The sequence below is a fragment of the Lissotriton vulgaris genome, chromosome 2_1, assembly GCF_964263255.1.
Source record: "Lissotriton vulgaris chromosome 2_1, aLisVul1.2, whole genome shotgun sequence".
Taxonomy (NCBI): domain Eukaryota; kingdom Metazoa; phylum Chordata; class Amphibia; order Caudata; family Salamandridae; genus Lissotriton; species Lissotriton vulgaris.
This window is the reverse complement of record NC_141687.1, coordinates 46,096,611-46,124,546: the sequence shown is the minus strand read 5'-3', so window position 1 is coordinate 46,124,546 and position 27,936 is coordinate 46,096,611. Positions and strand designations below refer to the sequence as shown.

Here is a 27,936-nt window from a genome sequence, read left to right as displayed (position 1 = left end):
GTCTGTGTGTGTGTGTGTGTGTGTGTGTCTCTGTGTGCGAGGCTCTGTCTGTGTGTGTGTGTGTGTGTGTCTCTGTGTGCGAGGCTCTGTCTGTGTGTGTGTGGCTCTGTGTGCGAGGCTCTATCTGTGTGTGTGTGTGTGTGTGTGTGTGTGTGTGTGTGGCTCTGTGTGCGAGGCTCTGTCTGTGTGTGTGTGTGTGTGGCTCTGTGTGCGAGGCTGTCTGTGTGTGTGTGTGTGGCTCTGTGTGCGAGGCTCTGTCTGTGTGTGTGTGTGTGTGTGTGGCTCTGTGTGCGAGGCTCTGTCTGTGTGTGTGTGTGTGTGTGTGTGTGTGTGGCTCTGTGTGCGAGGCTCTGTGTGTGCGTGTGAGTGGCTCTGTGTGTGCGTGTGGGTGGCTGTGTGTGTGCGTGTGGGTGGCTGTGTGTGTGCGTGTGGGTGGCTCTGCGTGTGGGTGGCTCTGTGTGTGCGTGTGGGTGGCTCTGTGTGTGCGTGTGGGCGGCTCTGTGTGTGCGTGTGGGCGGCTCTGTGTGTGTGTGTGGGTGGCTCTGTGTGTGTGTGGGTGGCTCTGTCTGTGTGCGGGTGGGTCTGTGCGTGCGGGTGGGTCTGTGCGTGTGGGTGGGTCTGTGCGTGTGGGTGGGTGGGTCTGTGCGTGTGGGTGGGTCTGTGCGTGTGGGTGGGTGGGTCTGTGCGTGTGGGTGGGTGGGTCTGTGCGTGTGGGTGGGTGGGTCTGTGCGTGTGGGTGGGTGGGTCTGTGCGTGTGGGTGGGTGGGTCTGTGCGTGTGGGTGGCTCGGTCTGTGTGCGTGTGGGTGGGTGGGTGGCTCGGTCTGTGTGCGTGTGGGTGGGTGGCTCGGTCTGTGTGCGTGTGGGTGGGTGGGTGGCTCGGTCTGTGTGGGTGGGTGGGTGGCTCCGTCTGTGCGCGTGGGTGGCTCGGTGTGCGCGTGGCGGCTCTGTCTGTCTGTGTGCGCTTGGGTGGCTCTGTCTGTGTGCGCTTGGGTGGCTGTGTGTGTGTGTGTGTGTGCGTGTGTGTGCGTGTGTGTGTGTGTGTGTGTGTCTCCGTCTGTGTGTGTGTCTCCGTCTTTGTGTGTGGGTGGGTGGGTGGCTTTGTCTGTGTGGGTGGCTTTGTCTGTGTGGGTGGCTTTGTCTGTGTGGGTGGCTCTGTGTGTGGGTGGCTCTGTGTGTGGGTGGCTCCATGTGAATGGCTCTGTGGGCAGCTCTGTATGTGTGTGGGTGGCTCTGTGTGAGTGCAAATGCAATAGGTCTCGCATTTGCGAGCTATTAAGCTATTGGCATTGTAAATGACAATGTCATTTATTTATGTTTTCAAAACAAAAACATAAATAAGAATAATTTCATGAGCAATGCCAATGGCTCTAACTTTAACAATGCCGAGACCATTGCATTGTAAATGCTTGTTCTCTTTGAGGGGGATTTTATATGACTCCAAAGGATGTTCTGGTGCGATTTTCCTTTTGTGAATGGTGAGTCTGCCAGAATCAGAGTCGATGTAGAGCTTCGACTGATTGTCATACGAGGGTGCCTGGAACATTACCTCCTCCGGAATGGACTGAGATTTAGAAGGTCCCGATACCTTTTTGGAGGGTTCGGCGCTCCTTTGTGGCTCGAGCGTTTTGGGTCGAGCGGTCGGGGGCAGTCCGTATTTAATTGGTGTGGAAGCACCGGAGACGAACCGACCGCGTTATGGATGGCTTCGATGTATCACCAGCATGCTTGCGGCCTTGCGTCGACTCGAGCTGATGGTGCGCAGCAGGTACGGTCTTGGTCTTCGACGTGACATGCTCCTTCGGGTTGGGTTTGGTCTTCGACTCGAGGGCCTTACTGAATAGCGTTTTGAGGCTGCAAGCGTTGGTTCGACAGTCTTTTTAGCCTGGAGACCTTTGGCAGTGTCACCATGTTTGGACGTCGACGGCGTCAGGCTGACGTGCTTGACCGTCGAGACTGGCTTCGGCGCACCGCTTTTGGGGTCGGCGCCGCCTTGTGGCCCCGAAGAGTCGATGACGTTAGTAGACTTGATTGGCGCAGAGGAGCTCGAGGGCGTCGATCCGAGGACTGACTTCACCAGTTTCGGTTTCGTTTTTGCCTCTGTTGGTTTCGGTTTCGATTTTTGTGAATCGACCGATGGCTCCGTAGACGTATTCTTAGCCGGGCCTTTTAGCGGGGCTATGGAATGTAACTTAGGATCTCGGCTAAGGCCTTCCGGCGATGCCTCGACCTGAGCCTTAGAGAGTACAGTGTCAATATTAGGCCCCACGATTGTGGGTGGGCCTTGCTCATCGCTCGAGTCGTCATAGACGGCTCCGATGGCCTCCGCGTCGTCTCCTACCTAGACGACGTCTTCTTCATGGACGTAGTCTTCATCGTCGTCCATACCGAAGGCAGAATCTCGCTCCGACTCTGGGTCTGACTGCTGGTCAGTAACCTCTTCATCGACGCCTTCATCGTCCTCGAAGATGTTCTCCGGGTCAGGCGTTGTTTTTTGCGCCGACTGTCGTGCGGCACGTCGAACTCGAAGCGTCTTCTTCGACCGGAACTTTGAACAGACCATACAGCTGGCCTCGTCGCGGTCCGGGGACAAACATTTATTGCACACTGGGTGCACATCAATGTGAGGGTACTTAGAGTTGCAGACGGGGCATCTCTTGAACGGGCTCCGTTCCATCGTCGTCGAAGTTGGGGCCTGGTGTCGAAAAGGCGGAGGATGGAGAGGATGCCCATGCGCACTGTAGTCCAGGGGAGGAGCCACCTATCTCGTGATACTTCGAAGACTCTTCCAGGACAACAATGTGCAATCATCCGAACCCAACACTAGGAGGCGATCTATGCACAGATATGAATTCAGCAGCCCACATGCCTCGAATTTATAGTTCGGACCTCATCATTAATATGGAGGCAAAGCTCTTCAATCCTGCAGAGACGCCCCTCATTATTCTAATCCTAGCCCCACCAGCTCAATTTCCAGGGTTCTGATCTATCGCCCTCCTGGCAAATTTGGCCCAGCCTCGGCTGACTCACTTCCGTTTTATTTTACGGGCAGCCAGCTTCACTATTCTTGAAGAGCGTAATGTTGGCCTTATAACAATCTATTGCCTCATGCCTTATCTCTAAACACTCTTGGCCCGTTTGGTCTTTACCAACTGATTTGTAGCCCAATTTACACTGAGGGCCAAATCTTGGTCCGTTTGCTATTGACGGCTGTTTAAGGGCTGCTGGAGTTGGCCCCTTCTTTCTATACTGTAATCAAACCATCGAGCCATTCCTTTCTTGCCCTATCCTGATAAGTACCCTGACTCCACAATTCGTTCTTTAGCTTTTGTTCGCACAAGATGTTGGACTATAATTGACCAATTCATGCAAGCTCTTTGCAACTCAGTCCTCCTTCAGGACATTGTCTCCAAAACAGGCACCTACCACCTACCAATGCATTACTTTCACTTTAAATTCTATCGCACCGATTCAATTATTTCACTGTCATCATAAATCACCCTTGGCCTCAGATTCTCCAAAGTACTGCAGTCCTCTCAATGGTATCGGAAGTTCCTTAAGTGCATTTGACAGCAACACTAAAGTCCTTATAAAATCATATACACTCAGACCATTAAAAACATGAAAAAACGTGTTTCCTTCAATATCACTTCAACAGCAATCAACATGTTGGTGGGCAAAGCAATGCACCCCCATTACACATACCTAGATAGAGTAGCTCATTCGATTCCGGTGCTCATCTTTCTGCCACCGGCATATTTAGTCCGGTCCTAGCCTGGTTCCATTTATTTCTCCAATAGAATTCGAGCAGTCTATCCTCTGGCTCCCCTTTCACTCTTCCACCACTGCAACTGTATGTGAAGTTCCTGAAGGACCACCCTCAGCCCTTTCCTCTAACACCTGCATCACTGGCTGCTCTTATTTGGTCTTTGATCACGTCAACCGCAGGAGGCACCCAAAATACTATCTCTATTAGTGATATCATCCTCCACACACAGGAGAACGCCTGCTCCTGCGTGTCTGCGGTCACCAACTGGATGAACTGCCTTAAACTTACTAACAAAACAGAGTCCTCATCATGGACATCTGAGTATTCTGTTGGTGGCTTACAGAACCTGGGTGGACCTTGTAGCCCTTTAACTTCAGCTAAAACCCTAGGCTGTCTGAAATCTAGGCGATTGGTCCACACACACCTACTTCGTCTACCTTTGCTCTGGAAAATGCCCCCCATCGTCCTTGGGGAAATCGGTCCTTTAAGCCATTTGTTACATCACAGCTAGCGTACATGGCCGTGTTTTGCCTGGGGATTCCCATGTAACCGACTCATTGCCTTCAAATTGTACAGAATACTGCTGCTCATTTCATCTTGGGTCTAAACACTCAGTCTTCAAATTTTAAACGGCTCTACTTTTTTCATTGGATACCTGTTGCAAAACACTCCATCTTTAAAGCTCTGTTTCTGTCATTGGACAATACACAATTCAGGTTCAATGTATATCAGGGATAGAGTTCAGAACTAAAATCTCACTCATTTAATTTCCCCACTGCAAATCTTTCTTTTGCCTGGATAAGACATGCACGTTTAGGGGGCTTCTCAGTTTTCTTTCTTACAGTCAAGCACTAGAATTGCATATCAAACTTTGCAGACTTATTAACCACTTATCCTTCAGAAAGGACCTCAACAGTCTGATCCTCTAAGTAGCTTAGCTAGATCATCTAGCCCTGGGACACCTTTTTAGGTAGTAGCTTGCTATTTAGAAGTCCCATTCAATCCTTCACCTCCTTTGGCGAAGGGAAGCCATTTCCTAAGCTGGAGCCCATGACTGCCCATATGAACTGGATTTGGATGCAGCTCACTTAAAACCCAGGATTAGATGAGACCCAAGGCAATAACCAGGCATGGATGGCAAGAAACCTTCACATCACAGACATTGAGGCCAGAATTATGCTAAAGGACTAATGGGCAGCATGAACTGTTGGTGTTTTTTTCTCATTGAAAACAAGAATTAATTCATTGGGTCATGCTGGATGGGTTGCAACCGTCATCATTTGAGGACAGACCCTCCACTCTGAAAAAACACAAGCTCTGGGGCCATCGGAGGCTGGTTGGGCCAATTATACTGCTAATTTGAGTACCTTTGTTTGCATTATTATTGGTGGATGGTTATGTCCAGGAAAGCCAAACAAAGTCTCAAGATGTGAATCGTATTTCTAAGAGAGAAAAACTAAATGGTGTTAATGAGGAAGAGAGGTCAGCAGAATTTGATTCATTCCATAACAGTACTGGCTCATAGGAAGAAAGCATCAGAAGATTAATGTTTTACATTGTTTGCACTGCGCTTATTTAGACCCAAGAGTAGTATGCCAGCCTGTGCTTTTGGCGCTGGTAAGGCAATATTTTATGTGAAGATCTCAGAGGGAAGCTCCTCATAGCTGAACAAGATTATTTGTTCAACTTCCTATGAAAAGAAATAATAGTTTGGGGGCTTTCTCGAATAGCTTGAGGGGGAATTTAGTCTAGAGTACCACATGCCAATCTCCAGACAGCACAGTCTTGAAATGTGAAGAACCATGCTGAAGAGCCACCACAAACAACAAGGTGATCGATGGAACACTTGAATTAATTTTAGCAAAACACACAAGGTGATGGATAGAATGTTGCACAATGGCAAAACATTCACCCCCAGTCACAGATCTGGGTTTAATCCATCACCGTTCTTTAGCCCACTCTGCCACCCCAGTTCAGACCCAGCTATATGCAAATCAGTCTGACCCTGTGCCTCAAATCAAAAGTCCAGCCCGAACTGCCAAGCCAGGTCTTCCCTGGACCGGAATCAAGCATCCTAGGACTGGTTTCTGGCTATCAGCCAGGATAGCTTGACTCCAGTGGCGTAGTGAGCACGGGACCCATGTCTGGGCATACCCTTCCCACATAGGGTGAACAGCAAAACACACAAGATGATGGACGGAATGTTGCACAATGGCAAAACATTCACCCCCAATGTTTTGCCATTGTGCAACATTCCGTCCATCATCTTGTGTTTGGTTGAATTAATTTTAGTCACTGGCAATCACTTAGGGCCGAATTCCAGACCATCGTTTTTCATGCACCATGCCACTCTATGACAAAGGCCCGCCTTATAACAAGTGCCAACCCTGCTCCTCATGGGAAATAGTCTGTCCCAAACTGCGAGGTGTGGCCCACTCTAGAAGGGATGACAAGCAACCCAGACTGGTTTCCTTCAAATTAAGTCTCATCAGTGAGGTATAGCTTGAGGCCAATGGCACCGTGAGCACAGGTCTGTGTCACTGGAATTAAGCTATACTTGACTAATGGGCCCCAATAACGGCAAAAGTAGTCTTGGGTAGCTTGTGTTCTGGTAAAGGGACGACTTGGCATGGCAGCTCGGGCTGGACTATTACATTGGAGCAGGGTCAAGCCAAATTTGCATATAGCTGGGTCTAAACGGAGGTATCACAGTGTGAAAAATGATAGATTGGGATGTGGCCCAAGTAATTCCTATTGGCGGAGATTAATTCAAGCATTCCATTCATTACTTTTTTTTACATTTCGTAGATCCACGTACAGTAGCTAAGGCAGGGCTTGAAGCCTGAGAGCATTTGTTGGGATAACGCTCCTAATGTTGAGAAATATAAAGTAAATGTGTTGGGAAAATTCCACTTCCTCCTGATCCCACATCTGTCAAACAGAAATACAAAAAAAACCCTGATGTGACCAACTGGCTCCTTAAATGGTCTGTTTCATCACTTCTGCTGGGTACTGCAACAGTACTCCCTAAACCCAGGAAAGAGGAAATGCTAACAAAGTTTGCTGAACCAGTATGAGTACTAGAATGGTTGGTGAAAAATCTGCAGAAATACACATCCATTAGAAACTACAGAGATCTGTTTGTATGGGAGTAGTGGTATTAAATGGCTTGCTTTATGACAGAATAAGCAATGCTGATGGTAGTGGGCAGTAAACCCTCAGTGGGTGGGCATGGAACCCTAGGCTAGGCTTCCTAATGTTTATGGGATGAGGAGATTATTGTGGTAGGTAACTTGGGATGCACTATGTGTAGAGTAGGATGCTGCATGGGGAGGAGTAGAGGTCGGGTGTAGAGTTTGGAATTGGATGGATTGCTATTGTGCTTGTAGTAAATGGCTAAGGGTGTACCACACACCCAGTTAGAAGCACAAGCATAGTCATATGGTATTTCTGTTAGCCGATGTGAGTAAAGAGCCCTGTGCGTGCAGCAGTGATCTTATCCAACGAGTTTGGTTTGAGCTTCAGTAGGATGTATATGCATCTTTGAAAGAGATTGTTACCAGTTTCCTACAGCGTCCGTCCAAACATTGTACGTTTTTGTTTCTTGGGTTGGGTGGGAGTAGGATTCTGAATCCCATGTGCTTTAGGGAGCCACCACAAATCATGGCGATGTGGCCTCCTGTGCCAGGATACAGAGGTAGCCTGGATGCTCAGGTGCTCATTCACAGTCCAGTCAACACTGATCCTGCTGCAACAAGTAGAACAGGCCTTTATGAAAATACCTGTGTAGCATCTCACCCCAGCTTATAAGCTGGACTACTGTGTTGTGTACTCTGTGAAGTCTTTAGAGATCTTGCTAGTTCAAGAAGCCTAAACAATTCTATGGCAAACATCTTTGCAGCATCTCCCTTTGGTCAAAACCTTGCTGCTTTGTTGTGCACTCCGTTTAGTTTACCCAGACCCCATGGATAGGACCAGGCTGACCTACTCCATATTAAACATTTGGAAGCCTCTTACCCCTGTCTGGCAGCCTCTGGTTTGCTGAAGCCATTTAAGTGGACATCACTGTTGGAGAACAATCCTGGCGACGACCACTTTGGAAAAACAAAAGAAAGAAATATAGATGTGCTGAAAGTCGAGGTGGGAAAAACATATCCATTTCGATCTATGCAATGTTTATTTCTGGTTACACTAACAGATAGATCGAAAAGCACATTCACCATGGACACATTTTCATTTAAAAATATCAATAAAGGAAATTAGTTACACAAACAAAAACTATAAAAATTAAAAACAAATCACATGGGTAAAATGGTCACAAAATGCTGAGCATTAACGATCTGTCCGCCTACTTAAAAAATTAAGAATTGTTCAAACATGTGGCCAAGTGACGCTATAGATTTGCTCTGCTAAATCTTACTGATGAACAACTGTAAATTGTGTAAACTGCACAGAGATGCTCTGTAAACCCAACCTGTATATAAGGAGTGTCATTTACAAACTAACTTAGTATGACAGGTCTCAGACAGGAGTGCTTGTGACTAGGGCCGACTTTCTTCCCGCATACATAGCGTGTAAATCAGTCAACCTTCAACAACATGGTACGATTAAAATCCATCAGATGTGGACAGCTGCACTTAGGAAATTCAAGTTGTAACTGTTTCCATGTTGCGGTGTTGGATGGCGGTGATATAACCCTTTAAGAAACAACAGGTCCAAATCGTATATATTTTAAAGGAAGTAAATCACAGGTTTGCAAAAAAAGACTGTATTGCACTGGATCAATTTACAACATTAAATCCTTCTGCCATGCTTGGAAGGCTTTCACCAACAGTGCACCATGGTATCTGCATGGCCTGCTCGGTTCCCATGAACTAACTAGGTTCCTAAAGTCAAGACTAGAATCAGTCTGTCTCACAATGGTGCAAGGCTATATTCATAGACAAATCTCACAAGGTCGCGGATACAACACATTTGAACAAACTTCAACCAAAGCTTAGGGGAGAACACAAGTTGACAGCTTTGAAAATGAAGCTGAAACAGCATTTACCTGCAACCTAAACATAAGGCTCTGAAAGCCTTTCCTTGCTGTGCATAGGCTAGTCTGAATGTAGATTTATTTTAGCTGTTTGGGGGTTTACAATGCATAAGCTACGCGTGCTGTAGTTTGAATGATTTCTGCTGCTGTACTTCTACGGGTCTTTTCAATCTGCTGTATTCGGTCTGTAAATTATAAGCACCTCTTAATTGTTATTAATATCGTGCCTTGAAAGCAACCTGGCATTGTTTGTCCATAAATTGTAATTAGACTTCCAAATCTCCAATGGTTGGCATATGGCAGCTTGTGGGGATCCCAGAGCTACCAGAAAGAATAGTAAGATGTGAGCATCCCTGTCAGGTGTTCCTTCTGATCTCAAATGCCTCGTAGAACGCCATACCCATTGTCTTCTCAGCTTCCAATGACTGCATAACCTTTTTTAGGCAGGTCAATTATTGCCTGCCACAGCAGGGGTAAATGAGTGTGGAAACTGTACCTTGGAAAGCACTGAACCCGGCCTGTGATCTGTTGCCAGTGTGCAGCCTGTTAGCTAGAACGCTTTCCAGGACCTTCATGTCTGTTTATAAACTGGTCAGTATCACAGAGCAAAGGATCTCTGCCCAGCTTGGGAGTAAGGGATATTGAGCACTGTTGTATTCCATCAGGAGAGATCACATGCCTCCTGCACCTTTAAAGACTGCAACAATGAGAATGAAAATGCTACTTACCAGTATGCATCTGTTCTTGGCACGTAGAGCTGCCGATTCACACACCAGGCATTAGATCGCCATCTGATGTTGGGCTAGGATACTTGCGCCTTGTTGTCTTGGAAGAAGTCTTTGCAGTCACGAGATAGTTGACTCCTCCCTTGGACGATAGTGCGCATGGGCATTGACTCCATCCTTCGATTGTTTTTCGCCATGATGGGAAATTATGGAGTTATTAGAAAAGAAAGATGTCCATGTGTGTATATCTAAATAAGATAAAACTGGAACCGATAAAGGTCCCGGGGTGGTGGGTGGGCGTGTTAGAATCTGCAGCTCTACATGCCAAGAACAGATGCATACTGGTAAGTAGCATTTTCCGTTCGAAGCATAGGAGCTGCAGATCACACTACAGCAGTATTTCCCATAGCGGGGGTCACCTGTATCAGTTGCAGTAGTTTGAAAGACTTTTAAGAACAGCTTGGCTCACAGAAGCTTGTTGTTTGGCTTGCACGTCAACACAATAGTGTTTAGTGAAAGTATGTGTTGTAGACCATGTTGCTGCCTTACAGATGTAAAGCCATAGAGGCCCCTAGTTTGCGTTCTAGGAGGAACTGTTAATGTGCGTTTAGCCTTTTGGTAGCATATTAGGATACATTTACCGATCCACCTTGCAATTCCAGCTTTGGAGATGGGATTACCTTTGTGAGGTGGTGAGAAAGCTACAAACAATTGTTTTGTTTTGCGAAAAGATTTAGTCCTATCAATGTAATAAAGCAGGGCTCTTTTGACATGTAGGGTGTGAAGAGCTCTCTGCTACGGAGTCTCATTTTTGGAAAAACACCGGTAGCTCCACGGATTAAGGTGAAAAGCAGAGATGACTTTAGGAAGGAATTTTGGATTTGTCCTGAGAACTACCTTGTTACGATGTATTTGTAAGAAGGGCTCTTGTATCGTTAAAGCCTGGATCCCACTTACCCTTCTGAGAGATTTAATTGCAATAAGGAAATAATAATCCACATTTGTAAGCGCGAACAATCACCCGTAACGGTCTCTAGACGCTGGGGGCCGTGGGGAAGATTAAGCAAGCTATTGCCCAGAGTCACATGGTGCTGGACTAATCTGCCACCGGTGCCGGGGATCGAACCGTGATCCCCAGATTCCAGCGTCAGTCGCCCTGGCGGCGGCGCCACACCTCTCCCGATCTACTACTTTCTATGTGAGGTACTAAAGTTCACATTTGTGTAGAGGTTCAAATTGGGGTCCCGGGAGCCTAGTACAATGTTGAGATTCCATACTGGAGAGGGTGGCAATCTAGGAGCGATGATTCTTCTAAGGCCCTCCATAAAGGCTTTAATTGCTGGTACTCTAAACAGTGACAAGTGTTGTCTGTTTTGTAAGTAAGCAGCAAGAACAATAGTTACTTACCTCTAATCTGTGGTTCTCCAGTATTGGTGTCTTTCATAGATTCACATGCCTGAATCATTCCCCGTCGTCGGAGTGGGAGCCCACGGTACATAAAAAAAAGCAGTATACCATTTGTACATAACAAATAACAGTATACCTAACCAGGAAGTAAAGTAGCCCCAGCTACAGCATATAAAACTTCCACATTAGCGACTATCCAGGTCATTATGTATAGACCAAACTGCAGCCAATCAGGCCACAGCTCCCACCAGAATGCTCTCCCCAGAGACCCAGGCTCTCAGATTTTTTACTGCACGTCGTGTGATAGGGAGTCCCTCTGAGCTCTGCTCAGTTCTTTTTCTACTTGAAAGGAATTCCTTTTTTCTACAATGTCTACTTCAAAGTCCCTGTTCAGGGCCTGTGACTCTTGCGGAAAAGCGAGGCTGTTAAAGGAAGATCCACACACTCGCTGCATCTACTGTTTGTACCCTGACCATCAGGCTAAGGAGTGTAAGATCTGTCGCAAATTTCCTCCTAAGACCCTCGGGGACAGAGAGGGTCGCCTGCTGCTGTGGCTTCAGCGGATAAAGGATAAAGATGCGCCACTTTCTGAGGTAGGAAGTTTTGCCTCAGAGTCAACTAAAGGGTCAAAGAAGAGGAGGGCTGAGAGTGCTGTGCCTACTCCTAAGGCTAAAGTGGCGAAGCAGGCCCAGATCGCTTCAGATGCTGGTGAGCCTTCTACTTCTAAAAGTAAGAAATCCTCTGAGAAGTCTGTGAAGCTTCCAGACTCGAAAAGAACAGAGTCTTTAGTGTCTCCTCAGAGACCTGTGACTAAGGCACCTACAGCTCTGCCAAATTCCAGTCAGGCTGCCTCTGCTACGACTGCTACTATGACTTTCTCCTCACCTAAAACATCTATGGTGATGTCCTCAGCCTCCTCTCCAACTTATGTTCATGTCCAAATTCGTCCCATCTCGTCGACGAAGATTGTCACACCTCTCGTCGACGATCAGACGTCGACGAAAATGAAACAATCGTCGAAGAAACCCTCGTCGTCGTCGACGGCTTTTCCGTCGACGAAGAAGACCTTGCCGACGTCGACGTCATCGTCGACGAAGATACCGTCGACGGACCCTTCGACGGCGAAAAAGACCCCGTCGACGGACGCGTTGAGAAAGCTGCTGCTCGAGTAAAAATCTACTCGAGCGGCAGATAACCACAGCTCGCACTGTGCAGCATGCCCTTTTCAATGATTGCACAGTGCCGGATGCTTGTCCGCACAGTGCAATCATTGAAAACGGCAACTTGCACAGTGCGAACAGGCTACTACGCAGTTTGTGTAGTGCTACGCGTAGCTCGCGTAGTGCTAAGTGCACTTTGAGTATCTTCGCGAAGCGCTACTACGCCCAGCCCTAATTATGAACTCCTGGAAGGTGTTCCGCAAGCAGGTATAAGTTTTGCGGAATGGCCCACCTCCAAATATTCTGCGCAAGCTGTGGCAGCTGCAGAGAATGTGTGCATCCTTGTTTTTTTATGTAATACATGGCTGTGTCGTTGTCCGTCCGGACAAGGACAGCTTTTATTTGTACATTAATTTGGAATGATTTTAGAGCTGGGAATATTGCTAGCAGTTCTAGATTGATATTGAGCACTTTTTGTTGAGTGGTCCATTTCCCTCGAGTTGTGTGATTGAGGAGATGTGCTCCCCATCCTGTGAGTGATGCGTCTGTCGTTAGTACTATCTGTGGAAGAGGTTTGAGGAACTGCTGCCCTTTGGATACGTTTTTTGAGTTTCACCACTGCAGAGAGCGATGTGTGCGGCTGTCTACCAACACCAGATCTGAGAGTTGTCCTTGAGCTTGGTTACACTGATGTGCCCGACATTCCTGTATGGGACGCATTTGAAGTCTTGCATAAGGTACACTGAGTATGCAGGATGCCGTCATGCCTATAAGTTGCATGAACACTCTGGCTGTAAGAGAGTGTTGTATTTGAAATTTGCTAGATCGTTGGAAGTATTTATTGTGGCTGCTAGGTATTGATGTATGTGAGAGGGTTGGAGGTGAAACTTGGTATAATTGATTGTGAACCCCAAGTTGTACAGGGTTTGGATGGTTTGTTGAGTGTGTTGCACACAAATTCATGGACTTGGCTTTTATCAGCCAGTCGTCCAGATATGGGAAGACATTTATTTATTTACTGGCATTTATAGAGCGCAAACAATTACCCTTGGGTGTCTCGGCGCTAAACTGCAGTAATGTCTCTCCTTAGGGGTGGGTACAGCGGGCTGATTTTCTATGTTACTGGTTGAATAACCACGTTTTCAGTCTTTTCCTAAACTGTAGGAGTGAGGGGCTGGATTTGACGTAGTAAGGTAGGGTATTCCAGATCTTGGAAGCCGCAACAAGGAAGCGACGGTCGCCCCATGTGACTGTTCTGCTACGTGGAGTCATTAGTTGGTTAAGTGTAGAGGATCGGAGCGTTCTAACTGGATTGTAATGTTTTAATTGATCTTTTAGGAAACGGGGCCCCTGGTCCTGCATTACTTTGTAGACTATGCACATGGCTTTAAACTTTATCCTGTTTTGGATAGATAGCCAGTGATAGGTCCTCAGAGTGTCCGAGATGGGAGCGAATTTGGGTTTTTTGGATAGCAGGCGTGCGGCCGCGTTCTGTACCGTCTGAAGCTTTTTTGTGACTCTATTTTGTGCATTCAAAAAGAGTCCGTTGCAGTAGTCTAGGGAGGTAAGAACCAATGATGTGACCAGGGTCTTAGCAGCCGTGTCAGGCAGAAAAGGCAGGATTTTCCTAATCATCCTGAGTTTAAAATGGGCCGTGGAAGCTACCTTATTGGCATGGGCCATAAAGTTGAGCTGGTCGTCAAAAATAACTCCCAGATTTCTGACCTTGGAGGTGGGACAAGGTGGGGTGCCAAAAGTTAATGGCCACCAAGACGTAGGCCAGGATGTCGAGAGATTGCCAAAGATGACCACCTCCGTTTTCTCAGAATTGAGCTTCAGGCAGTTTCCTGCCATCCACTCACCTATGGCTGTCATGCCTGTTTGGAACCGTTCGGCCACCTCCTGACCGTCACCCTTAATGGCCAACACCAACGGCGTGTCGTCAGCGTATGAGGTTAGGCTCATCCCATGTGCTTTGATGACACTAGCAAGGTCCGACACATAGATGTTGAATAGTGTCGGACTTAGGGATGAGCCTTGTGGAACCCCACACGGTAACAACAGATTGGCAGATTGGAATGGTCCTAATGTGAACGCCTGAGTTCTGTTAGCCACAAAGGAGGCCAGCAGATTTCTCGGAGTGGACTGGATTCCCATTTTTTCGACACGGTTGGCCAAGGTCTTGTGATCAACCGTGTTGAATGCTGCAGACAAGTCTAGGAGTACCAGCAGAGCTGTCCCTCCTTGGTCTCGGATGACTCTGATGTCATCCGCTGCTTTAATGAGAGCGGTTTCCGTCCCATGATATTTACGGAACCCGAACTGGGTGTCATCGAGCAGGTTATTTCTCTCTATGTGATCCGACAGCTGCTGGTTCATAGCTTTCTCCGTGATTTTAGCTAGAAAAGGAAGACTTGCTATTGGCCGATAGTTTTTCAGCTCTTGTCTGTCAAGGTTGGCTTTTTTTTAGTAAAGGCTTAATCAGTGTGTTTTTTAAGGAATCCGGATAGGACTCGGAGCACAATATGGTGTTGCAGACATGGGTAATAACAGGAATAATAGTGTCTGAGACCATGGTTAACCCCGACGTGGGGCAGGGGTCCAAGGCTGATCCTGATTTAACAGAACTCAGTATGATCTTTGTTTGATCAGTGGTTAAGGGTTTAAAACTTGTCATGGAATTGCTCAGGACAGTCTGAGAGGGGGGGGGGGGGGGTGAGACTGGTAATTGGTTCTGAGGAAAAAGCTTGGTATATGTTATTTACCTTCGCAAAGAAGAACTCGGATAAGGCATCGCATAGTGGAGAAATGTGGCTCACGGTGTGTGGAGAAGTGTGGCTCACGGTGTAGAGCAGGCAGACCCGGAAGCTGAGGTCAGACCCGGGACCAGGGTTCAATTCCCGACGCGGCAGGGTCTTGAGCTCAAATGTCCACGGACTCGATAATTCTCGCTTCGGTGCCTGACCTAATCATGGGTTCACACTCTGCAACTCTGGGCATTAAGCTTGCTTAATCTCCACAACGGCCCCCCGCGGCGGGATGCCTGGCTTTCACCTTGGGGATGCCCTGTAGGGGCTATCTCACAGGGAAAAGCCAGGATGGGTTCCCAAGGCAAGCGCCGGGAAACCTCCGGGTAGCTGTGCGCTCAATAAATGTAATAATAATAATAATAATAATAATAGCGATTGCGAAGGGGGGGGGGGTTAGATCTGGTGTGTTACCCGATAGGGTTTTAGCTATATTGTATAGCTGTTTGCTAGAGTTTTTGGCTTGTTCTATATGCCGAGAGAAAAAGTGCTTTTTTGCTGCCGTTATCATGGATTTGTAAGTGGCTAGAGCATCTTTATATTTGTCCTTACTTTCGCGGTCATAAGCTCGTCGCCAGTGCCATGGATTTGTTGTCTCCTTAAGTGTGTTGCTACCACTGCTATGATATGGTGAAGGTACCTTCAAGGGATTTTAGTAAACAAAAGAATTTTAAAATAACTGGGAATGAAATCGTGTGGGCTTAGTAATTTCAACCCACTAGTGCTGGTTATACAACAACAGAAATTCCATGTATTCAAAAACTGTCACCTGTTAGTAATCAGTGGTAGGCATTTGGTAAATACTCTGGGAGCAGTGGTGACTCCGAATGGAAGGACTTTGAACTGATAGTGCTGTCCGTCCACTACGAACCTTAGATATTTCCTCTGAGCAGGATGTATGGGAATGTGGAAGTAGGCGTCCTTGAGGTCTAGTATGGCAAGGAATTCCCCTTGTTGAAGCAGAGGAAGCACTTGTTGGAGGGTGATCATGTGAAAACGATCTGAATGTATATACAGATTGAGTTGTCTGAGGTCTAGTATTGGTGTTAGGGATCCGTCCTCCTTGGGGATTAGGAAATGCAGGGAGTAAACCCCTGTTCCCTGATGTAGTAAGGGGACTGGCTCTATGGCATGCTTTTGAAGTAGTGTAAGAACTTCTTGTTTTAATAGTGCAAGATGTTCTATGGACATTGGACACTGCTTGGGTGGTATGTTTGGGGGGGGGACTACGACGGGGGGGGGGGGTAGCTGTAATTTCCAGGCAGTAACCATATTGGATAATTTGTCTTACCCACTTGTCTGTTATGATGGATTTCCAGACAGGTAGAAACTGTGCTAATCTTCCCCCGACCGGAGTTGAATGATCTGGGGGGGACTGGAGGGAGGTCACTGTTTAGCAGCAGGGGAGGTGCGAGTGTTGTTGTTACCTCGGCCTCTCCCTCTGTTATTTGCTCTATACCCTCCTCTAAAATATCCTTTATTAGGGGATGTTTGTTTAGTGTTTTCAAAGGAAGATGAAGTATCTGTGCCTATGTTTTTGGAGGCTCTTCTGTAAAAGGAGCGACGAAAGGAGCCACGTGTTGGCGGAGACTGTAATGCTCCCATGGACTTAGCAGTCTGAGTCTTTTTTAATTTTCTCAAGAATAGTGTCCATAGCCGGTCCAAAAAGTTGCTGTTGATTTAACGGCTGATTTAAAATAGTTGTCTGGACCTCTTGCTTAAAGCCTGAAATGCGTAGCCACGCATGTCTTCTGAGCAGTACACTGGTATTGATGGATCTAGAGGCAGTGTCTGCTACGTCAAGTGTACATTTAATTGAGGCGTTTTATATTGGTCAGGCAAATGGCGTAATAGGGTTTGCAGTTGGTTGTAATGGGCCCCATCATATCTAGCCAGCAGTGCTTGAGCGTTGGCTATGCGCCAGTGATTGGCTGCCTGCGCAGCTACCCTTTTGCCAGCTGCGTCTATTAATTTGGATTCTTTATCGGGTGTGGTGCATCCCCGGAGGTTTGAGAATTGGCACACTTCCTAGCGTTAGAAACTACTAGAGAATCCAAAGGTGGTAGTTCTTTGATGTACGCAGGATCTTCAGGGGCAGGTCTATATTTTTTATTGATCCTTGGATTAAGAATCCTGGCTCGTTCGGGATCTTTGAATATGTCAGGGGCATGTTTAATGGTCCCTTTAATCATTGGTAATATTTGTACAGATTTTTGGGACTGTTCCAATGCATCTAAAAGCAAATCTTCCTCCGTTGTGTCTGAGTGCATGGTCACGCCGGGAAAAACAGCAGCCCTATTAATTAGTTGCCCAAAACCAATATTATCGTCTGGGGGAGATGGTTTCGTTGGGTATGGCTGGGGGCTTGGGAGGTCTGGAATACCTACTGGATCATTGTAATCCCAACCGTTTTGTGGTGGGTCGTCTGGATCTGTGAACGGATCATTGGGGTCTCCCCCCAACCCTAGGTTCTCATAGTCCTCATCATAGTCTGGTGGTGTATGTGGTGGAGAAGTTACAGGCAGAGGTGGTGTAACTGGTTTGGGTAGAGAATGAGGATTAGTAGGAAGTAAAGGAAAAGAAGGAGGCATAGGTGATGTAGCACATTCCTTTTTCACAGGCACTGGAGGCTTTTTGCAGGGCACAGCTGTGACATGTCCAGTTTTAGGGTTAATATATGTCTTTCTGTTTGGGATTGACAGGATCCGGATGAAAAAGTTCCTCTTCCTCGATTACCACTTTCGGGGTCGATTTTTTGGGTTCAGAGTGGGGTTGTGGAGTTTTATGCTCTTTGGCCTTAGGAGGTGTGGTAGAATACTTTGGCTTGTTTTTCGATTACGAAGGTTTCAAGGGGTGATCTTTAGGTTTATAAATGTTTAACGCCGGTTTTTCTATGGGCCTGGAGGTGTTCGGTTCCGGTTTATCTTTTGATGTGGAAGGGGCCAGAACTGATTTCGGAGCAGAGTGTTCCTTTGGCTTCGGTGCAGACGGCGGGACTACTATATGTGGTTTGCTCGGTCCCGAGCTACCAGAAGGCTTGTTTTTCTTCTTTGGAGCCGGGCACAGTGGCGGGGCTTCTGAAGTGTTCTTTCAGTCTCGATTAGGGCCAGCAGGCGAAGTCTTGACTAGTGCCTTCTGTTTGCCTTCTGTTTTGGTGGTGGGTGGTACTCATTCGTTGCAGTGGAGTGATGGGGTCGTCTGAGTCATCAGCCTCTGACATGATTTTGAGATCTTTGGAATCTTCGACTGGGACATCTGGGCCTTCATTAAAGATGTCCTTGGGTTCAGGAGCTGATCCCTTTGGGGTACCTACCTGTGCTCCAAGACCCCAACTTACCTCTCGAAGTACTGGTCGCCCCTGGAGAGCCTCCGTCCCCGAGGCTACAGCCTTTGTTCTCTTTTCAAGATCCTCTTTGGATAACATTGAGCGCCCGACCGCTCAAAAGCACCCTGCACCCAGCCGCCCGAGTGCCGCTGGCTGTGACCTCTTTGTCGTATCCTACTTCCACATTTGCCCTGAGCAAGTGACCAGGAGCCCAGCTCCCAGAGCCACGTGGTCTGCTAGCCAGCAGCCACCAACCGAAGGCCCCCTTTCCCTCATTGGAGATCATTGGGCCTACCTACCTCTGCACCCGGCCGCCCCTGTGCCGCTGGGACTGAACTAACTGTACTTACCTGACCCCCGAGTCTATGCCCAGAACCTTAACTTCACCAACCAAGTACTCAGCTGCAAACCGGTAATTCACTTACCTGCCATTGGATAACATTGACCCATTTTGACTCGAAAATCTTCTAATTGTGTAGTTTTGAAAACTGAAAATATTCCTATAAAATCAGCCAAAGTCCGAATTCCAAAGTACTCTAAACAGCAAAAGTAATCCCTAGCGGGTTTACTAGTAATCTGTATTTTCTCCATAGGAACCCATTGTCTGCTTTTCTATGAAATTTCTTCGAAGTGTCTATTTTTGAAAACTGCAGATATTCTTTAAAAATCATACGAAATACTGAAACGCAATTACCTACCTGTTTTGAGTTAAGCCCCCAGAGCTAGCCCTAGGAGACCAGTGCTGGGTTACAAAAGTAACGCGATCCTACTTTACCTGCAACCTGAATTTCCTCCCATTGAATAACATTGTGAGATTCGCAAAAAACGCAGTTGATGGACAGAATGTAGAACAATGTCATACATTCACCCCAGTACAAGGATCTGGGCCTAAATCCATCGTTTTTTTGCACTCCACACCACCCTGGGTTAGACACTGGCTATATGCAAATCAGCTCTGAACGGTGATGGATTAAACCCAGATCAGTTGACTGGGGGTGAGTGTTTGTATTGTCAACGCTCCGTCCATCACCACCTTTGGTTTTTCTTTGTTCGCCCTAAGTTGGCAGGGTATGCTCAGACGTGAGGCCCTTGCTCACTTTGCCACTGGAGTCAAGCAAGCCCGGCTGAAGACAGCTGTAATGCCAGACACCGGTCCTGGGAAGCTTGATTCCGGTCCAGGGAAGACATGGCTTGGCAGTTCGGGCTGGACTGTTCCCATGAGGCACAGGGTCAGACTGATTTGCATATGGCCATGTCTGAACGGGGGTGGCGGAGTGAGCTAAAGAACGGTGATGGATTAAACCCAGATCAGTTGCTTGGGGGTGAGTGTTTGTATTGTCAACGCTCTGTCCATCACCACCTTTGGTTTTTCTTTAACATTGTGAGATTTACATTGAAAAGTTTTTAAGTGTGAACTTTTAAAACAGCTTTATATTCATGAAAATTCACTACAGTAACTAAAACGTTTTTCCTAATCTGGTTTCAGCTTAGACCCCAGGACTAAATCTAAGATCTAGTCCTGGAACTTCCAAAGAAATCCATAAAGTAATCAACTGTAATTATAAGTAGAACACCCATTGAGCTCAATGCTAGTGTGTTTTAGGATTGTGTTGCTTACTATCTATACTTAATCAACTGTGTGCACAAACTTTATTGCTCCTGTGCAAAGTATTACATGAGTAATCATACCTTGAAAAGTATATTTTTATAACTGTTAGTTCTAAAAATAAAACAACTATATCGGAGGATATAATAACAATTGGCCTGGAGTTCAGTTCTTGAGTGTGTGAAAGCTTTTGCTGACTGAGTGTGTACAACAAATGATTAACACTGTCTTCTGGTACTGCCTTACTGCTCGACCAAGCTACCACTTTAGAGTGTAAGGTCAGTTCTGACTTTACCTCTGTTATACCTCTGGGGTTGGTGGACTCTATACACACTGTACTTCATTATAGTCCAGTATATATAGAGCCACTTTCTCACAACATTTCATACGCACCAGATGACAATGAACAATGGGGAAGAATGGAGAGTCAAAGACAAGTATAATATATACAATAGGAACATTGAACTTCACCCCTATGGTGCAAAGACGTGCACAAACCCCCAAATTAATTTTACCACTGGGACACAACAACAACACATTGCCGTCGACAATAAGTCCATCACTCACACACCTCACCTAGGGTATCAAATGTCGAAGAAGCAAACTCTCCTTATTTGATTACACAAAACCCTACAACAACCACAGCAATCCATTTAAAGGCGCTTTAAGTCGCATACAATAAGCCTATCACCAATTCCAGACAACACAAGTTACAAAGATCACTAACCAAGGCCATGCAATAGAGATGATCGACAGACAGAGGTAAACGTTACAAAATCCACGCAATACGGTTCGCTCAGCTGACACAATCTGGCCTCCTTTTAGAACATCCAGCTGAACAAGCTCGAAAACCAAATTTAAACCCTATTTAATGGAGTAAACATAGCATATTCGATCATTAAGGAAACCTTACCAGCTTGCCAGGAGATTAAGTCACTCATTCACGACACATTAACCCCTACAGCTAACAACCTCTCACTTTCAACATTTAGCTAAGGCACCCAACCCTGGCCATCCATTTTCTGGCCCAAGAGATCACAGAACCATCTAGCCACGAATGACATTGAAACCTTGCTTCTAGTCTACAACAACCTCTGACCTCCTTTCAATACACAAGTTTTCAACATACACACCATGGATTTCAAGGAAAGGTGAAATCCCAGAGAAAAAAAAACTCAAACCATGAGAACCTAATTAAAATCACTCGTCCCTCTCAAATCCGACCACCAAATGCATATTACTAAACAGCAGATCTGCGATCAAACATGCCAGACATTGCAGAAATTATACTTCACTTTGAATTGGATATTTTTTGCCTGGCGGAAACATGGCTATATCAATGGGGTCCGCCCCAATGCTTGACTTACTGGTTCCGCCGAACTACCCCATCGAACACCTCGACGGACGACATCAACCAGGAGGCGTAGTCGCAATCATTCACGAGAACTCCCTTCAAGTCAAACCCTCCTCTGTAGACCGTCTCACATCCAGTGAGTACATGGTTGCAGAAATCTACACAGCAGAGACATTTCTAGCCAAAATACACCTATTTTATCACCCTCCAGGAGACAACCAGCTGTTCATTGAACAAATAATGGAAACAATCACAATACATTCCATGCTACACCCCAATGCGATTTTTCTTGGTGACTTTAACCTTCACGGGAATGACTAGAAAGATACACAGGTTGCTACCCTTAAACAATTCCTCAATCATCAAAACTTGACCCAATCTTGCACAAGCCATACACATAAAGAATCAACACTCAACCTAATCATATCCAGAGAAGGGGCTTTGTCAATAGACTCAATAACACCCATCAACTTTTTTATTCCATCTAATTACGCACTCACATGCCACCAAAGGGCAAGTAAATAAACCAATAGTGGGTCAGAGACCCCAAAAACATGGATAAGGTGACCCTGACAGAATTGTGCAAAATACATCTGTTATGTTATTTGTTTTATTAAGCGCGTCTGTTACCCTTGGGTGTTCTGGCGCTATCTGCTATCTAAGTAGGGGAAAGATTAAAACTATAGATCTAAAACAGCCAAGTTTTCAGCATTCTCCTAAATGGTAAGAGATCCGTACAGTTCCTCAGGTAAAAAGGAAGCCGATTCCATAACTTTGCAGCGCCTACCACAAAGCTTTTCCCACCCCAGCGAGCTTTTTTCACTGGTGGGACTCTCACCAATTTCTGAGCTGATGAGCGTAAGGGCCTAGCTGGTTGGTACCATTGTAGTTGATCCTGTAGGTAACGTGGTCCCTGATTCTGGAGTGACTTAAAGACGAGACACAGAGACTTAAAATATACTCGCTGCCTCACTGGCAGCCAATTAAGTCTGCGGATTTCACTGGAGATGGGAGAAAATTTTGGTATGCCTGATATCAGTCTGGAAGCAGTGTTCGGCAGCATCTGGAGTCTATGCAACAGTCTCTCTCGAATGTTTAGATAGAGGCTGTTGCAATAGTCCAGTCGTGACACAATCAATGCCGTAACCACCGTCTGCCGACTCTCCTTAGGCAGAAAAGGAAGGATTTTCTTAGTGGTCCTAAGGGTGAACATAGTTGATGACACAATGGCATTGACCTGCCTTTTCATATCCAATCTATCATCCAGGAACACTCCCAGATTTTTCACTTGTGTAGAGGGTAAGGGCAGGGATCCAAAGGTATTAGGCCAACATTCAGGTGTCCACAGGTTACCATCATTCCCAAATATCACCCCCCAACAATGTGTTTGAATTACCCGAACACTACAACCAAACAGAATCAAATATAATGGAGATAGTAGCCCCTCAGACTCAAGAAACAATTAATTAAACCCTCCCAACCCTGGTACAATCAAAGCCTGAATGAGGAAAAAAGAATTCATAGACATAACAGCTACAGAAAACGCATCTGGGAAGCCAAAGCATCGCACTACAGAAACCAAACTAGATGATGCAAGGAATCGCCCAAGACGACTGTTTGAAATTGTCAACCAACAAATGTGGGCAAACAATGTGACAAAGCTCGGCGATAACAGTGGAAAAATGTGAAGCTTTCTCTTAATTTTTAAATGAAAAGATCTTAGAAAAAGAAATTGCAACAGACAAGCATAGCTCACAAGACAATATAGCCAATGATCGCCATCCCATCGAAGACCCTACATGCCAGGCGGTGGAGCCAATGACGAATCATCCTTCCAAGACCAAAAATCAAGCTACCTGGAGCAAGTTCAAAACATTAACAGAGGAAGAAGTTCCACAAGGTCTTACTATCCATGAAACCAACTTCACATTTCAGTGACCCCCATCTCCTCCACAACACTAAAGGAACTAAGTTGCCTCTTCTCACCTATACTAACGAAGATTGTAAACTCATCGCTAAAACAAGGCAGTATCCCAGAATGCCAGAAGACTGGACAAGTGACACCCCTCTTGAAAAAAGTGGGTGCTAATACTAAAATCCTGAGCAACTTTCGCCCAGTGTCAAATATCCCCTTTCTAGCAAAATTGCTGGAAATGTGTGTGCACAACCAACTGAGCCAGTACATTGACCAATTCAACCTACTCAACAAATTTCAATCGGGATTCAGAACATGACAGCACTGAATCAGCTATTGTGAACATAATGGACGACACCCTTAAGATACTAGACAAATCCTGCTTACTCATCCTCCTAGACCTCTCATTGGCGTTTGATACGGTAAATCACAATATCCTACTAAAAGTACTAGAACACAGAATGGGGCTGTCTGGAAAAGTGCTTTCTTGGTTCGCTTTCTTCCTGCAGAATCGCTCACAACGCAAACTAGGCAACTCATTCCAGTGAGGTGCGGAGTCCCCCAAGGGTCGACCATTTCACGCACACTCTTTAACCTATATACGGAACCACTAACTGAAATTCTCAATCCATTGAACATTGCATACCACATGTTCGCAGACAACACACTACTATACTTAAAGATTTCCTCCCTAGACGGTGTCATTCAACTAAATAACATGCTAGTCAAAACTTAGTCCTGGCTCTCTCAAAACCTCAAGCTGAACTCTGAAAACCAAATTACTTCTTTTCTTCCCACAAAACAGCTCCACATTCATCCAAGATTGGCTAAAGCACCTAGACGACTTCAATTGCAAACTTATCTTTGACTCTGCGAAAGCCCTTGGAGTAACACTAGACCAGAATCTAAACATGAGAGCTCACACCAGTTTCACCACACAAGTTGGGACATTACACCTCAGATTAACGAAGAAATTGAAACCATTTCTGACACCTTCAGACTTCAAACAAGCAGTACAATCACTTGTGGTCTCCAGACTAGAATATGGCTTGGCGATCCCGTTAAGTCTACCCAAAGCGAGAACAGCAACACTCAAATCGACTCTTAATGCTGCAGCGAGACTAGTAACAGCAACTAGACACTTTGACCACATCACCTCTTCGCTTAGGTATGTAGACTGGATGCCCCTCGCGGCAATAAGCCAACTGAAAATTGCCTGCCTCACACACAAAGCACAACATTTTAACGAACCAAGTTACCTGGCAGAAAAGATTCGAATCTCCGGTGACTGCCGCCACCTAAGAAGTGCTAACTCTCTCAGGCTTGAACGTCCTAGATTCCGAAAACAAAACTTACAAACGCTCCTTCTCAAGGGTGGCACCAAGGATCTGAAACTCCTTACTATCCAAGGTGCGCACAAACCCATCTTCTCAGTTTTTAAAAAAAATGGTGAAAAAGATCCCAATGAATTGATTCCTTGCATAGACTCTCGGAGAGCACCTCCCCAGGGCGCAAGGGTCGTCACACTGGCAGCATTTTCTAGATTGGTCACAAGCATGTTGTTTACAGGAAAACCCTTTAAAACGTTGCTCCCCTGGGTACCTGGATCTGAATAGTTCCAGAGCAGCAGCAAAAATAACCACCATGAAAATACTGGAGCAATACAGACTAAGGCAATATTATTGGACTGACAGGCGTTTTATGTGATATCTGTTGCAACAGCCTACTGTGGCTCTTTACTTTTGATATACCTGTTTATACCCATCACTTTGTTTATTCAACCCTATGTACAGCGCGCCAATACCCTTGGGTCATGTACGCGCTTTATCAAACACTCTAAATAAAATAAAAGTTGTCAGAGGCCACAACCCCTATCTCCACCACTCTGCAAACGTGCCTCTTGGCACACTACTAGTTGGGGTATAAAGTCCCCTTGGCTCAAGAGGGACCTTGTGGGCCAAGAAGCCCTCCTGGTACCTCCTGTAAGTTCTACACAGCGGAATTCCTAAGAGTTGGTCGGAGGTCCAGCCGCATTTCTCCACCACTCTACAAATGTGACTACTATGTTAAACCTTTGAAATAAAAAATAAAATAAAAAGATTTTAGGGACGTTATAGTTTGGGATTAGCATTTTAAAAAAACTTAGAAATTCACTGATAAAACAAAGATTAAAGGCAAATAATGGTTGGGGTCAGATTTTACTCTTACAAAACCAGAGAAATTCAGCCGTTCCAGTTACCCAAGTTAACTAGAACTGCTTATGACCTCGCATATTACATCACTGACCGGATGACATGGTAAGTGACATCACTGATATCTCAAATGACATTAGTGATGACATGAACTAGTGACTGTTTAAAAAAACTTTGAGTGTTAGGCGACTCAGTGAATGTATAGGTGAGTGACTGGTTGTGTAAATGAGTATCTGTCAGTTGATGTCTAAGTGGTGTATGGGTGGGTTAGTGAGTACATGAATGGCTACATGGGTGATTGATTGGTTGCCTGACTATGGGGTACTGTGTCCCTGTGAGAAGCTGTGTGAGTGAGTCTTAATGGTTGTGTTGGTGATTGAGTGCATGTGTCAGTATGGGTTTGTAAGTGGGTATGTGAAAGGCAGTATAGGTGAGTGACAGGGTAGAGTGACTAAGCGTAAGTGAATATGAGAGTGGGTATATGGACGAGTGCACGCTTCTGGTGCTGTGGATGATGTCATCACAGATGTCATCAGTGATGTAATTTGAGAGGTCTTCAGTTACGTCACTGACCAGGTCATGAGTGATGTAATATGTGAGGTCATAAGCATGCATTGCGGGTGTGTGAGTTATGGTTAACTCTGGTAAATAGAACGGCTGAATTTCTGTGGTTTTGTGCGAGTAAAATCTGATCCTAACTATAATGTCCCTGTAACCTTTGTTTCTTTTAGTTTAAATATACACATGCACACACATATATACACACATACCCAAGTAAGGTCTTGCATGGAGCGTTCCACTAAAGACTTTCTCTCAGCCCTCCTCCTGGCCACCACGGAGTCTCTCATCATTTCCCCTTTTAGCAATGCCATGCCCCCCCAACCACAGGATCTGAGAATAGAAGGCACAGCGATGGTTCTTGTAAAACACCAATAAGGGGACCACACAGTTTTCTTCAGGAACTTTATATGTGGAGCCTTCTGTCCTCCATCGTTTAGTTTGAAGCAGAGATCGAGACACCAGTACCTCAACATGGTCCGAGATTCCAAATTCCTGAATGGAACAGTGGGAGCTATCTTGTAGCAAATATATTGACAACAGGGAATGCATCAACTCTGGAACATATTTCATGCACAAAGGTGTCATTCTAATACTACAGATGGGCCAGTTTGCATGGGACAGTCAGGCTTTAGTATCCGAGATCTCTCAGCATTCCCTTCTACTGCTTTTGGTATCTGGCTTGCATGATATGTTAAGGAGGCTTCCGAACAGACGTTCCAGCTTCCTCCTACAAGGATACAATATCCACTGAATTTTGCAATCTTGACAGCCTAGACAGCAAATCAGTTTGGGAGCCGTTTGAGGTGCTGATGGGAACAAACTAAATTGTGGCCCTAGTGTGAATTTTTGCATTATCTTCTGTCACCTTCCAAGTTTGAGAATTTTCCCAGGCAATAGACTTGTGCAAGAGAAAGGAAACCCCATACTTCTGCCTCTGTAGCACGTTATCTGTTGAATGTGATGCTGAGGAAGAAGAGCAGGCAGGTATCAGTCGCTATCAGGCCATTGCCTGAGAGATAATGTCTCAGGGATGAGTAAAGGAATTGAACATGAGAGTAAAGAATATGGAGATTATAATGCGCTTTGAACACTTAGTTAGTGCTTCTAGCTCCTATGCTTACTCAAAAATGTTACAGGGAATATTGTACAGGCAGGTGAAGTTCGAAGCCATGATGTTTGTTAATGACCAAACGTACTTGTTTTTATTAACAAACAATAAATATTTACTTACTAGCTAGATTTAGAATTAACTTTTCTTATTGAGTTGTCGATACACAAGTTATTACATTTTAAATGCAAATTAGTTCAAATGCCCTGAAAGAAGAGAAATCTTTATACTCACAGGTACTAAATCAAAGGTACATCAAAGCTTTCCTAAGGAGACCTACATTTTGCTTATCGATATATTTGAAACTGGTCTTGAACTTCTTTTCCCTCAATTTCAAAACCCAAGAACAAATTGTGGAAGGCAGCAAGTCTTCATAGTTCAGCTATAACCATGCAGAATTTCACAGTGCTACAATTATGCGGCTAAGCGCCTGCGGTACCTATGCCAGACTTAACCGGTCACTAACGCATTGGTACATCTGATAACCCTATCTTCTGCCTAACATAGGAACAGCAAATTAATGCAACACTGCCATTCTTTCTCGGGATTTCAATCTAAAAATGCAAAGGTTCAATATTGGAGTACTCACCATGTGGATTGCATCAGAAACCGTCCCATTGTGGTAGCCCCTTTGACAAAAGCTCTTCAGCAGCTCAAGGCCTGTACAGAAAAACAGATAAAGAAGAAAAATGTCCATAAGGTGAGAGGACGGTAACCTCATCATTAACCGTAAAACGGCAAACTGGACTTACCCTCCAAAACTATATTTTACAGTGCACAAGATGTCTGCTCCTTAGATTAGCAGAGAAGACACAGACCAACAATAATGGCTTCTTGGGCTTTCATCTTCCATCATTCTAGAAATTATATTACAATTTGTGTACTGATTTCTATACTTTGCAATGGCTGCCTTCTGATCTGGTCACCAACAATACTCTACAATAGTTATTTTCCAGCTTGCAACAAAAAAT

At 45.6% G+C, this 27,936-nt stretch overlaps 1 protein-coding gene across 2 annotated transcripts in view; it reads right to left on the bottom strand.

Moving 5' to 3' along the window:
- The window catches only part of TTLL4 (tubulin tyrosine ligase like 4), a 400,271-nt gene that overhangs the window by 30,880 nt on the left and 341,455 nt on the right, over positions 1-27,936 (bottom strand). For both annotated transcript variants that reach the window (XM_086954424.1, XM_086954426.1), the window contains 2 exons: positions 27,555-27,625; positions 7,785-7,861 (listed from right to left, as the gene is read on the bottom strand). In XM_086954424.1, coding sequence (XP_086810550.1) covers positions 7,785-7,861; positions 27,555-27,625 — 148 coding nt within the window. The remainder of the gene's footprint in view (positions 1-7,784; positions 7,862-27,554; positions 27,626-27,936) is intronic.